General features: G+C 32.0%; 2 protein-coding genes across 2 annotated transcripts; both read left to right on the top strand.

Annotated features, from left to right (window-relative positions):
- Nucleotides 1-8,196: 8,196 nt before the first annotated feature.
- On the top strand, nucleotides 8,197-10,545 carry LOC129901053 (F-box/WD-40 repeat-containing protein At5g21040-like). Its single transcript, XM_055976172.1, has one exon. It carries the CDS (start codon nucleotides 8,700-8,702, stop codon nucleotides 10,320-10,322), a length of 1,623 nt encoding a protein of 540 aa, XP_055832147.1. The 5' UTR covers nucleotides 8,197-8,699; the 3' UTR covers nucleotides 10,323-10,545.
- Nucleotides 10,546-12,012: 1,467 nt separating this feature from the next.
- On the top strand, nucleotides 12,013-13,906 carry LOC129900285 (non-specific lipid transfer protein GPI-anchored 12-like). Its single transcript, XM_055975222.1, has 3 exons — nucleotides 12,013-12,625; nucleotides 13,470-13,529; nucleotides 13,647-13,906. The coding sequence occupies exons 1-3, from the start codon at nucleotides 12,244-12,246 to the stop codon at nucleotides 13,763-13,765; spliced, it is 561 nt and encodes a 186-aa protein (XP_055831197.1). The 5' UTR covers nucleotides 12,013-12,243; the 3' UTR covers nucleotides 13,766-13,906.
- The last annotated feature ends 541 nt before the right edge of the window (nucleotides 13,907-14,447 follow it).

Consider the following 14,447-nt stretch of genomic DNA (forward strand, 5'->3'; position numbering starts at 1 on the left):
TAGAGATAAAGTGTCTTTTTCTATATTTGTATTATTGTCCACATATGTTTTACTATTGTTGTTAAGGGGTTTGGAACTTGTCTAAAGAAAGCCAGACCAGGGGAATTTATTATTTTTTTCCTTTTTTTTTATAAATGGGTAAAAAAAAGTGTCATTTTTTTCTTGCTTTATAAGAATTATTATAATTCCTTTCATCACCTCAAATAAATTTCATAAAAATTCTATTTTGGCAACCTAAATTCATGTTTCATTTGAAAAATAATTGTCTATTATCCTATGGAGGAACCTATAAAGGATTTCCATTTTGATTTCCAATCTGATGTCAAATGTTTGTATTGAATTCGATTAAATTGAGATTTATATCAAAAAATTTCATATTGAAAAATAAAGCATTTTAATAAATGTGATTCTAGATTCAAATATGACAAATCTAGTTAAAAATAAAAAAGTATTTACCTTTTTTTTTGGTTTTCCACCCGATGTCCGATCCCACATTGGAGTCCAACTAAATTCGGATTCGCATCGGGAAGTCCAATGTGCTCCCTAACAAAAGCGACTCCGTATCCAAAGAAATTCAAACCCGAAACCTCTTAATTAAGAATGAAAAAGTACTTGCTACTCCACTGCACCTCTTGTTGGTAAGTATTTACCATTTATTGACTATAGTATATTCAATACCAGCTTTTCGTTTATTTGGTAGTCCAAAAAAGATGTCTACCTATTTGGAAAAAAAAAAAAACATGCATTATGAAAAATAGAAACTTGTAGGGGGCCCTTTTACCCCTCTTTATATATATATATATATATATATTATTCTTTTCTATTCTATCCTATAAGATTAAAAGCTAGTAGTCATTACATACTTTCACTTAAAGGAACAATTTTGAAAACTTTTTTCTTTTTTTTTATATAAATATTAAGTGAAAAAACAAAAAGATGTTGGACAAAGTAGCATGGTCATCTTACGTGAAAGACAATTTGGAATGGGTGGAAGAAAAAAAAAATCTAAAAAAAAAAAAAAGAGTCCAAAATTCAAAAAATAAAATAAAATAAAATATTGAGGTCAATCTTTGACAACTGTTTGTAATTTAATTGGATAATAATAATAATAATAAGGCCTTTCTCCCATGGTGCAATGTTTAAAATGTGAAATTTTGGGAGAATTTTTTTGAGAAACTTACATAAATAGCTATATCTAAGGGGTTATTAAAATTGGATAGTTATAAGTATCATATTTATAAATAATGGCTACACTTCTAAAACAGCTGAATATATGTATATATATTTTTTTCATTGATTTACACAGACATACAATTATTAATAATATATTATGTATTTAAATGATGTAATATCAATTACAATAACTAATTCTCTATAATTATGTCCCTAAATCTCTCAACTTTCCATTATTAATAACAATTACTAATATAGATATACATGTCACGTAGGAATACTTTGTATTCAAGTCTCCACGAATAATGTATTAGTATATCAGATATGTTAAAGTATAAGTATATCGAACATGTTAAAATATTAGTATAATAAACAAGTTAGAGTATTAGTTATACTGAATAAGTTAAAGTATCAGAGTATCAAACATGTTAAAGTATTAGTATAGTAAGAAAGTTAAAGTGTTATTATAACTAACAAGTTAAAGTAGACATGTTAAAGTATAAATACATTAGTATACCGAATAAGTTTAAGTACCAGCTCCCAACATGATTATTTTCATACCCATAGGCTCGAATTCGAGATCTCTGATTAAGAGTGAAGCAGTCCCACCACAGCACCACAATCAATGTTAATTGAAATTATGTGTATTTTTTTTGAGTGTCCAGAGCTCGTGTAACTTTTTTTTTTTAATTTATACAAGTAGTATTCCAATCAATTTGACTATACAACTATGGGGAAAAAGAAAAAGATGTGATTTTTCTAAAACAACTTATGAAAATGACTGATTCCTGTGAGAGATTTGGACTGCAAATACAACATTAAAGTGAAAACTAAACTATTCCATAAAAAGGAAAAGATGAAGAAAAAAAAAGCAGCAAAGGAGACAACGAATGAAAAGATATGTTAGATTGATATGGAAAGAGAAAGCATTGAATACAAAGTAACAAACCTATGGAATCAGCGCTTGAAAAAAGGTCCAGATTTATTATGGGGGTAGGATTAATTTTTTATTTTAATATTTGATTATTAATATATATAATTAAAATAAATAGTTATTATGGAATATTAATTGATTTTGTTTTTTGTATTATAAGTGTATTCATATAATTTTAAAAAGGTAAACTATAGCTATTTAATTTAAATATGTATTAATATTTATAGTTTTTCCAAAAAAAAATTATTCCACCCATAACGTTTGCACCAAATAAATGAACACAAAACAAATAAACTGGCATATATTGTTTTATGGGAAAATTACGATGACCCAAATTATTTATCCTCTTACCCCCTCTTACCCCATTTTTTTCTTTTTAATTTCCCGTATGACGTCATGCTGATGTCAGCTCTTTTTTGATACCATCAGAGTATAAAGAAGGAAGAGATTTCAGCGAAACTACTTGATGCTATCAGAGTATATTATATACCCCGATGCTATCAGAGTAAAAACAAGGGGTATGAAAGTAATGAGATATGCAATGGTAAATAGTTTCATTTTTTGGGGTATAACAATAATTATTCCTTTTTTTTTTATTTAACGTGATTAAATGATATATATTTCCGATTTTTGTGATTCTTATTATTAAATTTATTATTTTACTCAGTAAATTAAATTGATTAATCATGTATATAGCAGACATATAAATACGTTTAGAAATGTGAAAACTGAAGTTTAAAAATTTGAAATTTGAATTTACCGGATAATCTAGGTTACTAATTATTTTATTTTGTATTTGAAATTTGAAGTTACCGAATAATTTGGGTTACTAATTATTCAATTTAGTTTGGAAAATATTAAATCATTATATCCTTAAATTTAGCTGTAAAGTTGTTTGGACACATGTTAAATGTCTAATCACCTCACAAATCAATTTTTTAGCAAGTAAGATTATATAAATTGTATGTTTTAATTAAATCTATTGTATACTTAATTATTTTTTATGTAAATATATATATATAATTTATATTAATTCGACTATAAATTATAATTGGATATAGCCATAATTAATCCTCGCAAAAATTAAAAATACAAATATAATAAATTATTAGACAAATAATATAACATAACGTACTTTAAATAATAATATAAATAAAATAAAAAATAATAATATAATATTAAAGAAAGAAGAATATAAAGAGAATATATTTTTTTAGCGTAAAATTTAATTTAATAGTTCGAATTGATTAACACTAAAATAATATTAATAGTAGTTTAATATAAGCAACTTGTTGGATCTGGTGGAATGCCATCACCATTCATCAACTGTAATTGCTCTAGCTGTGGCTGTTGGTTTGCAGGAGGGCTTCGGGGGACCGCTCTTTGTTTGTGCATTAGTTTTAGCCTGTGTGGTATCATCCCTCTCTCTCTCTCCCAATTATATGTATCACTGTTGAACTTCGGCCTATAAACATTTTTTTTTGATGAAGTAAGGTATTTCGTCAAAAAGCATCAATCAGATGCAGAATTACAGGATAAACAACACTTATTGCACTGTTAGAAAGATGCAGTTCTCAGCTTGTACATGCCTCATCACTAGAATTGAAATGTTAATAATTCGTGCCTGGAAGATTTTGTACATGCTTCATCTCAGAAAACTAAGTTTTATGTAGTAGTGCCTTTAAGAGTTGTTACTCATTTATTGGTTTGGTTATTTATGCACAACATATCACCTCATGTATGAGGGTGCCAAAATCAGGGTAAGGACAGTAGGAAGGGACTCAGAGCACTTCTCAGTTGTGATGGGGTTGGGGTTGCATCAAGGATCAACTCTCAGTTCATTTTTATTTGTCTTGGTGATGGATGGTTTGACACGACAAATTCAAGGTGAGGTGTCATGGTTTATGCTTTTCGCGGACGACATAGTCCTGATCGATGAGACTCGTAGGGGAGTTAACGCTAAGCTGGAGGATTGGAGTCTAAAGGGTTTAAGCTGAGCAGGACCAGGACGGAGTACTTAGAGTGAAAGTTTAGTGAGACATCTCAGGAGGTTGGAGCGGAAGTTAGGCTTGGTGACCAGGCCATCCAAAAGAAAAGTAGTTTCAAGTACCTTGGGTCTATCATGCAAGGCAGCGGGGAAATTGACGATGATGTCACACACCATATTGGGGCAGGGTGGATGAAATGGAGGCTCGCTTCCGGTGTGCTATGTGACAAGAAGGTGCCACCACAACTTAAGGGCAAATTCTACAAAGTGGTGGTTAGACCGCTAAGTTATATGGGGCGGAATGTTAGTCAGTTAAGGTTTCTTATGTTCAAAAGATGAAAGTTGCCGAGATGAGAATGTTGAGATGGATGTGTGAGAATACCAGAAGCGACGGGATTAGAAACGAGGCTATTCGCGACAAGGTAGGAGTAGCCTCGGTGGAAGACAAGATGTGAAAAATGCGACTGAGATGGTTTGGGTATGTGAAGAGGAGAGACACAGATGCCCTAGTGCTGAGGTGTGGGAGGTTGGCCATGGATGGTTTCAGAAGAGGTAGGGGTAGGCTGAAGAAATATTGGGGAGAGGTGATTAGACATGACATGGCGCAGCTACAGCTTACCGAGGACATGACTTTAGATAGGAGGGTGTGGAGGACCCATATTAGGGTAGAAGGCCAATACGTAGTCTTGTTGTTCTCCCTTATTAGTAGGCGCATTAGCGCACTATAATTTCTTGTGCTCTGATTTATGTTATTATTTATTACTTTCTGTACTTTGATTACTCTTTTTTATCTGTTTCGATCTCGTTATTTGCTTTCTCATATCGCTTTGAACTTCTTAGCCTTATCTAACCACTTTTTATGCTTTTATTTAGCCGAGGGTCTTTCGAAAACAACCGTCCTACCTTCGTGAGAGTAAGGTCTGCGTACACTTTACCTTCCCCAGACCCCACGTTATGGGATTTCACTAGATTGTTGTTATTGTTATCGTAGTAATATTTTAATATAAAATTTGATGTTATAGATGGAAGATGTCTTAAGACATCAAACAACTTTTTACTTTTTGGAGTCTCAAGCTTCAATTACAACCCAATACTTTATAATTTATTTCTATAAATCTGTTACTTCATAGGTTTAAACTCAGCTTTTGCGTGGATTACCTTTAATTTTTGATTTCTTTATATTTAAAGGTGTTTAATTTTAATTTTTATTATTCCTTTAATATAAATATGTGGACCAACATAGTCTTATCTATTTAGACTTAATTTGTTCGACACAAATTTTGTAAAAGTTAAATTATGTGACATAAGGTATGTAGTATTTTTCATAACTTGTTATAATGTTAAAAAATTAGAGTTGTGAATTTTGGGGCATATATTCTTTATTATTTTTAGAGAGAGAAAAAAGTGAGAGCTAGTGTGAGATGGAAAAATATATTCGTGAATTTACGGGTTTTTTTTAACACATTACGCCGTATACCGTTAAATTGAGAGCTAATGTGAAGATGGTAAAAACTATATGAAAATATAAACTTATAGCACCAAAAAATAATTGTTGTTTCAGTGTTAGGGGTATAAATTTGTTATGGCTTACGGCATAACTTGATAGATAATATGATATGAAAAATATAAATTTGCCTTGTAAAAAGTTGTTTGTTATTTTAATGGCAAGAATATTTTTGATCACTTATTTATTACTTAAAGTATTGAAGACAAAAATTAAACGTCATCCAAAATAGAGGTATCTGTGCGAATGACTCGCTTAAAATCCAGTTACAAACATCTAAGCATCAAACCTCTTCATACCAATATTTCTCTATAACATTCTAATTTTCTTCAAAATTCATTTTTCATGTTATATTTATTATTCTACAACAATTACCTATAATAACAATGCCATTCATTTAGCCACATACTCTTTATAACATTATTCTATTATAATATATATATTCTATTATAACATTTTTTTTATGCATTTATGCTTTTACTGAGCCGAGAGTCTCCAGGAAACAGCCGTCCTACCTTGGTAGGAGTAAGGTCTGCGTACATTCTACCCTCTCCAGACCCCATGTTGTGGGATTTCACTGGGTTGTTGTTGTTGTACTCAAGTATTGTGCAATAATATTTTATAAAAAAACGATTCACAAAATTATAAATTCAAATATTAGCTTCGTGTAAGTATAGTCGCTCTCTACGTATTTGCTATATATAGAAAAAAGGCTAGTGTGTGGCGTGTTCTTGTGAGACAAAACTAACGTATGGAGGTGACCGACCTTTTCAGTCATCAATTGTATTTATAAAAGAATTTCTATTTTCTATTTACATTAAACACTTTTCTTTAGTCGATCTTTTCTTAAAAATAATTTTTTTTTGAGAATAAACCTAAAATTGACAGAATTACAATAGATAAGTAATTTCTTCAAGAGAATGGTGACTTATAAAAATAATTATTTTACCTCAGTTGAAGTAGGTATACGATATATACTATCTTTAAACTCTACTTACATACCTAAAGATATTGTTGTATTGAATTCCTTTTTGTTGTGACTGCCCCCCCCCCCCCCACCACCACCACACACACACACGCCGTCCTCGATCCATTTAATTGTCTTGCTTTACAAAATAGCTATTATTTAAAAAAAATAAGATATAATTAATTATTAATTCTTACTTTTATTTATGCTTGATAAGTGTGGAGAGAATTATAAATATGGTGAAAAAAATATTATATTAACTGAGATCAACAAATAAATAAAAATCATTTAAATTAAATCAGTTTTAGTTAATAATTCTATTTTCTAACACACGGAGTAAATTTTTCATACTCAAAAATTCTATTTTTCTAACACATCTATGTGAAAGTTGGAGTACTCAGTGAACATTTAGGCCTGAGAATTGTGAAATTTGAAAAAGAAAAAATACTCGTAATATATATTTTTAAGTTGAAATTAGTATTTAAATTTAAAGTTGCGTATAAACATAGATATTATGTTTTAATTTTTTTCATGAGCGATTTGGAGTGAAGATTGTGAAAGCGATTTTGTATGAGCTTTTTAAAGATTTTTTTTGAAACAAAAAGTATATAATAATTCTCTGTCAAAAGAGCTTCTTAAGTTAGTTTAGTCGATTCTTTATCTTTAGTCGATTTTTTATTTTTGTATGAAAAGTTAGTAATAAAAAGAATATTGATTGAACACCCAAACTTATAAAATAACTAATCTAAATTAATGGCTATTTACCACCCATTAATTTAAAGTTCTACGTCCATCTTTTGGTTGGAAGTATCACTTTAAAAGTAAATGTGTTTTCTATTAAAAATAAGTTTACTTTAAAATTGATTGGATAGATCAAGAAAACTAATTATATTCATGGAGATTCCATAACTATTTATTAAAAATAATTTTATTTTTACAAGTTAAATTTGAAATTTCTAATTAAATACCGATTGTTATTACCTCTGATTTGTTTTACTTGTCCCCTTTACTAAAAAATAGATTATGCAAAGTAAAATTGTTATTTTAAAAAATTAAGATAAAATCAATCATCTATTTTTACTTTTACTTGATCATAAACATGAAGATATATTAATATGATGCAAATGAGAAAAATATCAATTTAAAAAATAATAATAAATAAAGACAATTTAGTGAAATTATCTCTAGTTAGTATTTTTTTGAACGAATATATAAAACAAAACATGATAAGTAAAATGAACCAAAGGAATTACTTACCATCAACCATGTAATCTTTGATAATGAAAGAATAACTACCTAATAATGATAGACTAAATACAAGAACTTTAAGGAATTACTTACCATCAACCATGTAATCTTTGTTAAAGATAGTTTTGATCCAATAAGTGAAGACTGAGATATTTAATATATGAAAATAAAATTATAAAGAAAGATTTCATTAATACCCCTTATCAAAATTTCAAAGACACACATTTTTATATGAAATGATAATGATCCAAATAAATTAAATATCATCACAATTGACGATGTAGCACAAAAAAATAAATTAATTACGATCATGGTATATTAAAATTTCAATCCAAGCTTTACTCAAATTTCATCCAAATGCTAGGTAACTTTAATCCAAATTTAACTCAAATCTAATTCAAAATATTTATAATTACGCGATCATCTGTGAAATTTACCTTCCAAAACTATCACGCACCACAAAGTCATGTCCCACCGTCCGTTTTCACCGTAGATCTCGATGTCTCTGTAAGTCTCTCTCGTAACTTTTCCCCAAATATTCAAAACCCTAATTCATGCGCAGCAATTTGCAAAAAGAATAGCTCCCTTTTTAGGTACTATAATAACTTAGGTATATACTCAATTCGATTCTCCATTTATTTTCTCTTTTGCGATCTGTTCAGATATACTTTATATCTCTTTTGGGGTTATACAGAAGTGTTTTTCATCTGTAGAGGTTGATTCTACAGCTGTTTGTTGAAATTTAATTAGGGTTGTATTAGAATTTCTGGGTCTTTCTCAATTTTTAGTTTTTGAATTTTTCCCCAATTTTTGGTGTTCAATTGGTTTTAGGTTTTGGGTATTTGAGCTCTCTTACTGTGTTCTTGAGTTTTAGGGAGCTATTTTTATGGCATTTGAATGCCAAAAAGGTTCTGAGAGTTTGAGAATTTGTTCAATTGAATCCTCTAAGAATCGAGATAATCTGGGATTAGATTCGGAGAAAAGAACACTTTTATGTAAACTAGATGCTAAAGGTGGTGTTGTGAATTCAAAATGTGAAGAGTTGATTACCGTTAATGAGGTTGTTCCTAATTGTCAGTCTATTACTGAGCTTCCTCCGGCATTGATCTCGGAAATACTTAATTTGTTAGAACCGAAGGAGTTAGGTATTGTTTCGTGTGCTAGTACGTTATTGTATAGGCTTGCATCGGAGCACCATGTGTGGAAGGAGTTCTATTGTGAGAGGTGGGGGCAGCCAATATTGCAGGCATCTTTTGGTGCAGGGCATTCAGATGAGAAGTCGTGGAAGGAGCTGTTTGTGGAGAGAGAGTTCCGGAGTAAAACATTCATGGGACGCTATACTATTGATATGTTGTATGGTCATACCGAGGATGTTAGAACAGTTTTTGTTTTATCTTCAAAGAAGCTTGTGTTTACTTCAGGTTACGATCAAATAGTGCGAATGTGGGACTTAGAAGAAGGCTTGTCAATTGCCTCATCTGACCCTCTTGGCTGCACTATCCGTGCAGTTGCAGCTGATTCAAGGCTGTTAGTAGCTGCGGGTACTGGTGGATTCATACATGGTTGGAAAGCGAATGACGAAAATCCTCATTTGTTTGATCTTAGAGCACCTCAGAACCAGAATATGGAATTCCAAGTTTGGGAACATGATGGGCCAATAACATGCCTTGCGTTGGATTTCAATAAGATGTATAGTGGTTCATGGGACATGAGTATTCGTGTTTGGGATAGATCTTCCCTGGAGTGTTTGAAAGTTTTGATACACAGTGACTGGGTTTGGAATCTTGCTCCCCATGATACAACTGTGGCAAGCACAGCAGGCTCGGATCTATATGTTTGGGATACTAATAGTGGGTCAAAACTTGCTATCATTAACAATGCTCATGCTGGTTACACTTACTCTCTGGCGCGAAGCCACACCGGGAAGCTTCTGTTCACTGGTGGTGAAGATGGAGCTATTCACATGTTTGAAATCTTTGGAAATGCTACATACCATGTCAGGCGGGTTGTAACTTGGATTCCTCACTCGAGTGCTGTTTACTCTCTTGCATTTGAGTTCCCTTGGCTTGTTTCAGCTTCAAGTGATGGAAAACTTTCACTTATTGATGTGAGAAAGCTGTTGAGAACAAGCCGGAATTCCACACTGAATAATTCTTCTAAAGCTGTTAATCTGGTTGACAATGTCGAACCACCACAAAGAATGCTACATGGTTTTGGGAGCAATTTGTTTGCGGTGGATGTTGGATCTAACCGAATTGTGTGTGCTGGTGAAGAAGGTGTTGTCAGGATCTGGAACTTCTCTCAAGCTTTGGAGATCGAGAAGCGGGTCCGAGCTCTAAGAGGTTTAAGGTTAGAGAATAGAATGAGAAGGCGTAATCGTCAGCTGGAAACGAATGGTAAAGGTAGACGTGGTGACGAGTGCTCATTTACAGAAAAGAAGAACCAAATGGATGGTGATAGAAACAGCTGGTACAACAGGCGTAAGATGGTTTGGAAGGTGAAGGTCTAGAAGTGACTGCAGTTTGTCATTGATCCTCGGAGTAATTCTATTTTACCAATACCTAATCATGTTTGAAAATACATTTTTTTGTTGAAAGCTTCCGTAGATACATTAAAATTGAAGGTACAATCTGTATCCTTTACAACACTTTGGCTCGTGTCTCTTATTTGATCTGTCAAGAGTTTTACTTGTTAAAACAACTGATGTTGGCTATGAGATTTTTGTTTTCAAAGTTGTGCTGGCACATTGAGAAACTAGATCAGTAGTATCTTGCCGAATTTGACATGAAATGCCATTTCAGGAATTTATAGTTGACACAGAATTTAGTGTTGCTTTAAAACACAATGGTTTCTTAAAGACTAGTTCTGATTTGATGAACCAAAGCAGAGAAGTTGTTTTGTGATTTTCCCCTTGACTGAGCTAGTTATTTTTTGCTGTGAATTTACAAATTTGATAAAGATAAGCAAGAAAGGAGTACACCCATATCTTACAGTCTGCTGAAACCTATTCTACTCGAAATATATCACGAGGATGGTGCAAGACTTGTAACTAGGTCTAATTGCTTTTATATTACTGTCAAATTTTGAGCTTCTTGTTATGACGTTATTGAAGGGGAGCCTTGGAGTAACTGGTAAAGTTGCTGCCATGTGACCAGGAGGTCACGGGTTCAAGCCTTGGAAACAGCCTCTGGCAGAAATGCAAGGTAAGGCTACGTCCAATAGACCCTTGTGGTCGGGCCCTTCCCCGGACCCTGTGCATAGCGGGAGCTTAAGTGCACCGGGCTGCCCTTTTGTTATGACGTTATTCATTTCATTAACTTCAGCATTGGCAGTCCTCATCCCTTTTCTTTTAATCTCTCTTAACTTCTTTCAATCGACAAAACGTTCAGTTTCTGGTGTTGGATATTTGATTTAGTGAGACTGATCCTAATAGGAGGTACGAAGTTGCTTTGAAGATTCAACAATCCATAGCTTAAAAGAACGCAGCAGCGAGGGACAACCCGCCCATGAAAGTGGCTCGATCGACAAAAAAGAAGAGTAGCCTCCCTAGTCTACTCGTGCACTCGTTAAAGTCATGGCCTAGCCTAGAAGGAAGTGTTTGCTTGGATTTATCATGCAACCAGCACAGAGATTACATGTTGAAGATTGAACTTTGTTCTCTGTGTTTCACCCTTCCCAAAGTAGCCAATTTCTGATAACAAGGCACAATCTTAAAATTTGCTGAGCTTTACCAGTTCCCTGTTGAAACACCCTTCTTCCAAAACCCAGTCAGCACAGTAACATGATGACAATTATTAAACTGGGACAATTACCTTCTGGTGTTAATAGCCATTACATATACAAGGGAAGTCCACTCAAATCTCCTAAAATTATGCATGATTTCCAGCTAACAAAAAAGCAGCAAATCTACCTTTTTGTTCAAACTTGTGATCGAAATTCAAAAGGGAAAAGGCATAAATTCCCATAAACTATCATGGCGACATATTACACATCTAAACTACCTAAAAGTAAATTTATTACTCCCTAAAACTGATGTGGCAAAAAATTTTTTAAAAAAATATAGTGCGTCAGAAGTAAATTTTTTTTTTTAAAAAAAAAAAATCTAACCCCATATCTTTTCTTCTTCAACCCACCTACCCTCTTCTTATTCACACCCCACCCGTTATCCTCTTTTTCTTCGTTCTTTACATTTCATCACAATTCTTTATTTTTTATCACATTTATAAAATCAAACAATGTTCTTAATTAAAGATAAATTACTTGTATAACAAGCATTTAAAATGGGATCCAACTCAATGGGTTGTAACATTATTTTATGATGCTCATATTTTGAAAAGAAACTTTTAAAGAGTACAAGTCATCACTTTTATTTTCCAACACTGCTCAACTCACTTCCCACTGCTAAACACATTCCTCTCAAATCTATAACAATGGCCACATTCACCACAACCATTGCCACCACATTTCTCATTCTCTCACTGTTCTCCCCCATGATTTCGTCCACCAAAGCACAAGACTCGCCGCCGGCACCAGCAGCTCCGGCACCGAGCCCTGGAGTTGATTGCTTTAGAGTCTTAGTAAACATGTCCGATTGCTTCACATTTGTAGAAAGAGGAAGCAATTCGACTGAACCGGGTAAAGGATGTTGCCCGGAAATTGCTGGATTGCTAGATAGTAATCCTATTTGCTTGTGCCAAATGCTTGGCCGAGCTCACGCCGGTGCTAAAATTGGGTTCAATATTGATGTCGATAAGGCACTTAAACTTCCTTCTGTTTGTAGTTTGGAGTTTCCTCCAGCTAGCACTTGCTCAGGTACCGGTTTTACTCTCTGTATCTTATCTTCAATTTGGGGAACTGTAGATTTGTGAAGGGGAAATTGGGGGATCTACTTTGTTTTTTTAGCTTGGATTTGCCTTTAACCAGATCGCTTAATGAATGATTTTTGTAAAACTTTTGACAACAATGTTAGATATTGAAACTAACTTATGTTGAATACATCTGTGGAAATAGAAATCCAAAATAATTGAATCCTTAGAATATGACATACATTTTTTTTTTAAAAAAATAAAGACATAAATTAGTGATGTTTTTTTATTTTTGTCCTTTTCAAATTTCATGCTAACTTCTCAATATCCATTTAATTTATTTTTGAAATTCAATCTTGAAATTTAATTAATGAAGGGTAAAATTGAAAAAAAAAATCAACATCTATCTTGAATAGTGAACAATTCAATTATTTTGAACATTAAAAAATACTCCAACAATTCAATTATTTTAGAACGAAAGGAATACTATTTACATTTCATAATATATATATTTGTACTCTTTTGTCCTATTTGATGACATTATTATTTGAAAATCAAATAGTTATCTATTAAAATCGTACAACTATAAGAAAATTGTGAAATAATAATTCCCATGTGACATTTTAATATATAAATTTTATTCCAAATATTTTAAAACTTAATGCTCGAATTCTCGTAGAGAAGTATATGAACTGACACTCGTACGCCGAACTCCTCCCCTCCTTTTTGGAGATTTTAAAAAAAATATGTTATGCATTTTGGGATAAATAAAGTAATACTAATTTTATTGTGTTTTTTAAATATCAAATTCAATCTGTAACTGATAAAATTCCTTTTTTTTTTTTTTTAAGATCTTGGCATCCCAGTCGGAGCTCCAATAGCAAGTGAGGAAAGCCCTGCTCCATCACCAGGTAAACTCTTGCATTCTTTCGTTATTGATTTTTCTAAAATTTTCCGCCCTCTTTTCTTTATATGGAAAGTACTACTAATATTTGGGAATTACAAATATAATGAGTTTTTTTTTTCAGGAGGGCTTTCAACTAGTCCTACATCTGACAACAAAGATAATGCAGCTTCAATCATTGTATTCTCCAAGATGCAATTCCTTGTTGGCATGACCATTATGTTTTTCACAAGCCTTCTTTGATTTTTGAAACAATTCTTGGTAGGAAAATAGTACCAACTTGAATCAGTAGAGAGAAGTACCCATAAATATTTAACTATTTATTCTGTAATTTCCTCTGTATCTTTTCCACATTCAGATTATTACGGATATTGCGTTGTTATATTTCTTTTGAGTCGAGGGATTATCAGAAACAACGTCTCTATCCAACAAAAGTATCTACTTATATTTTCTCCTCTCTAGACCCTCACTTATAAAATTATATTAAGAAGGTTTATGATGTAAGTTATTATGGAGAGAGAAATTTAACTCACCCCGAGTCTAATGAAGACGATAATATTTGGTTAGTTTTATTAAGTAACTAGATGATTCCAAGCACGGGCCAAACAAGAAAAATAAGTTGGTTTAGTAATAAAAGATAGTTGTAATTCAATTATTTCATATAACATTTGTTATAATTCTAAATTTCAAAGTACAAATTAACATATTGAGCACTAGCTTTCATCATTGAAAATGAAGGGTTCAAATTCTATTAATAGTGTTTTTTCTTATTCCTTACCCCTCTCAGAATTTAATAGTGTTTTTTTTTTATAAAAAAATTAACTTATTATTACAATTTAATGCCTTGAACTATTTGTATTTGTCTCTTGTATATCTTTTATATAGTTAGAGAATTCAGATATCATGCGTCGATAAACTGATATTT

Source organism: Solanum dulcamara, chromosome 8, assembly GCF_947179165.1.
Source record: "Solanum dulcamara chromosome 8, daSolDulc1.2, whole genome shotgun sequence".
Classification (NCBI taxonomy): domain Eukaryota; kingdom Viridiplantae; phylum Streptophyta; class Magnoliopsida; order Solanales; family Solanaceae; genus Solanum; species Solanum dulcamara.

Bases quoted from the DNA above. Each gene is read 5' to 3' on its own strand.
- LOC129900285 (XM_055975222.1), top strand. From the start codon at position 12,244: ATGGCCACATTCACCACAACCATTGCCACCACATTTCTCATTCTCTCA. The intron at 12,626-13,469 runs GTACCGGTTTTA...TTTTTTTTTAAG, and splicing joins TCCAGCTAGCACTTGCTCAG to ATCTTGGCATCCCAGTCGGA. The intron at 13,530-13,646 runs GTAAACTCTTGC...TTTTTTTTTCAG, and splicing joins AAGCCCTGCTCCATCACCAG to GAGGGCTTTCAACTAGTCCT.
- LOC129901053 (XM_055976172.1), top strand. From the start codon at position 8,700: ATGGCATTTGAATGCCAAAAAGGTTCTGAGAGTTTGAGAATTTGTTCA.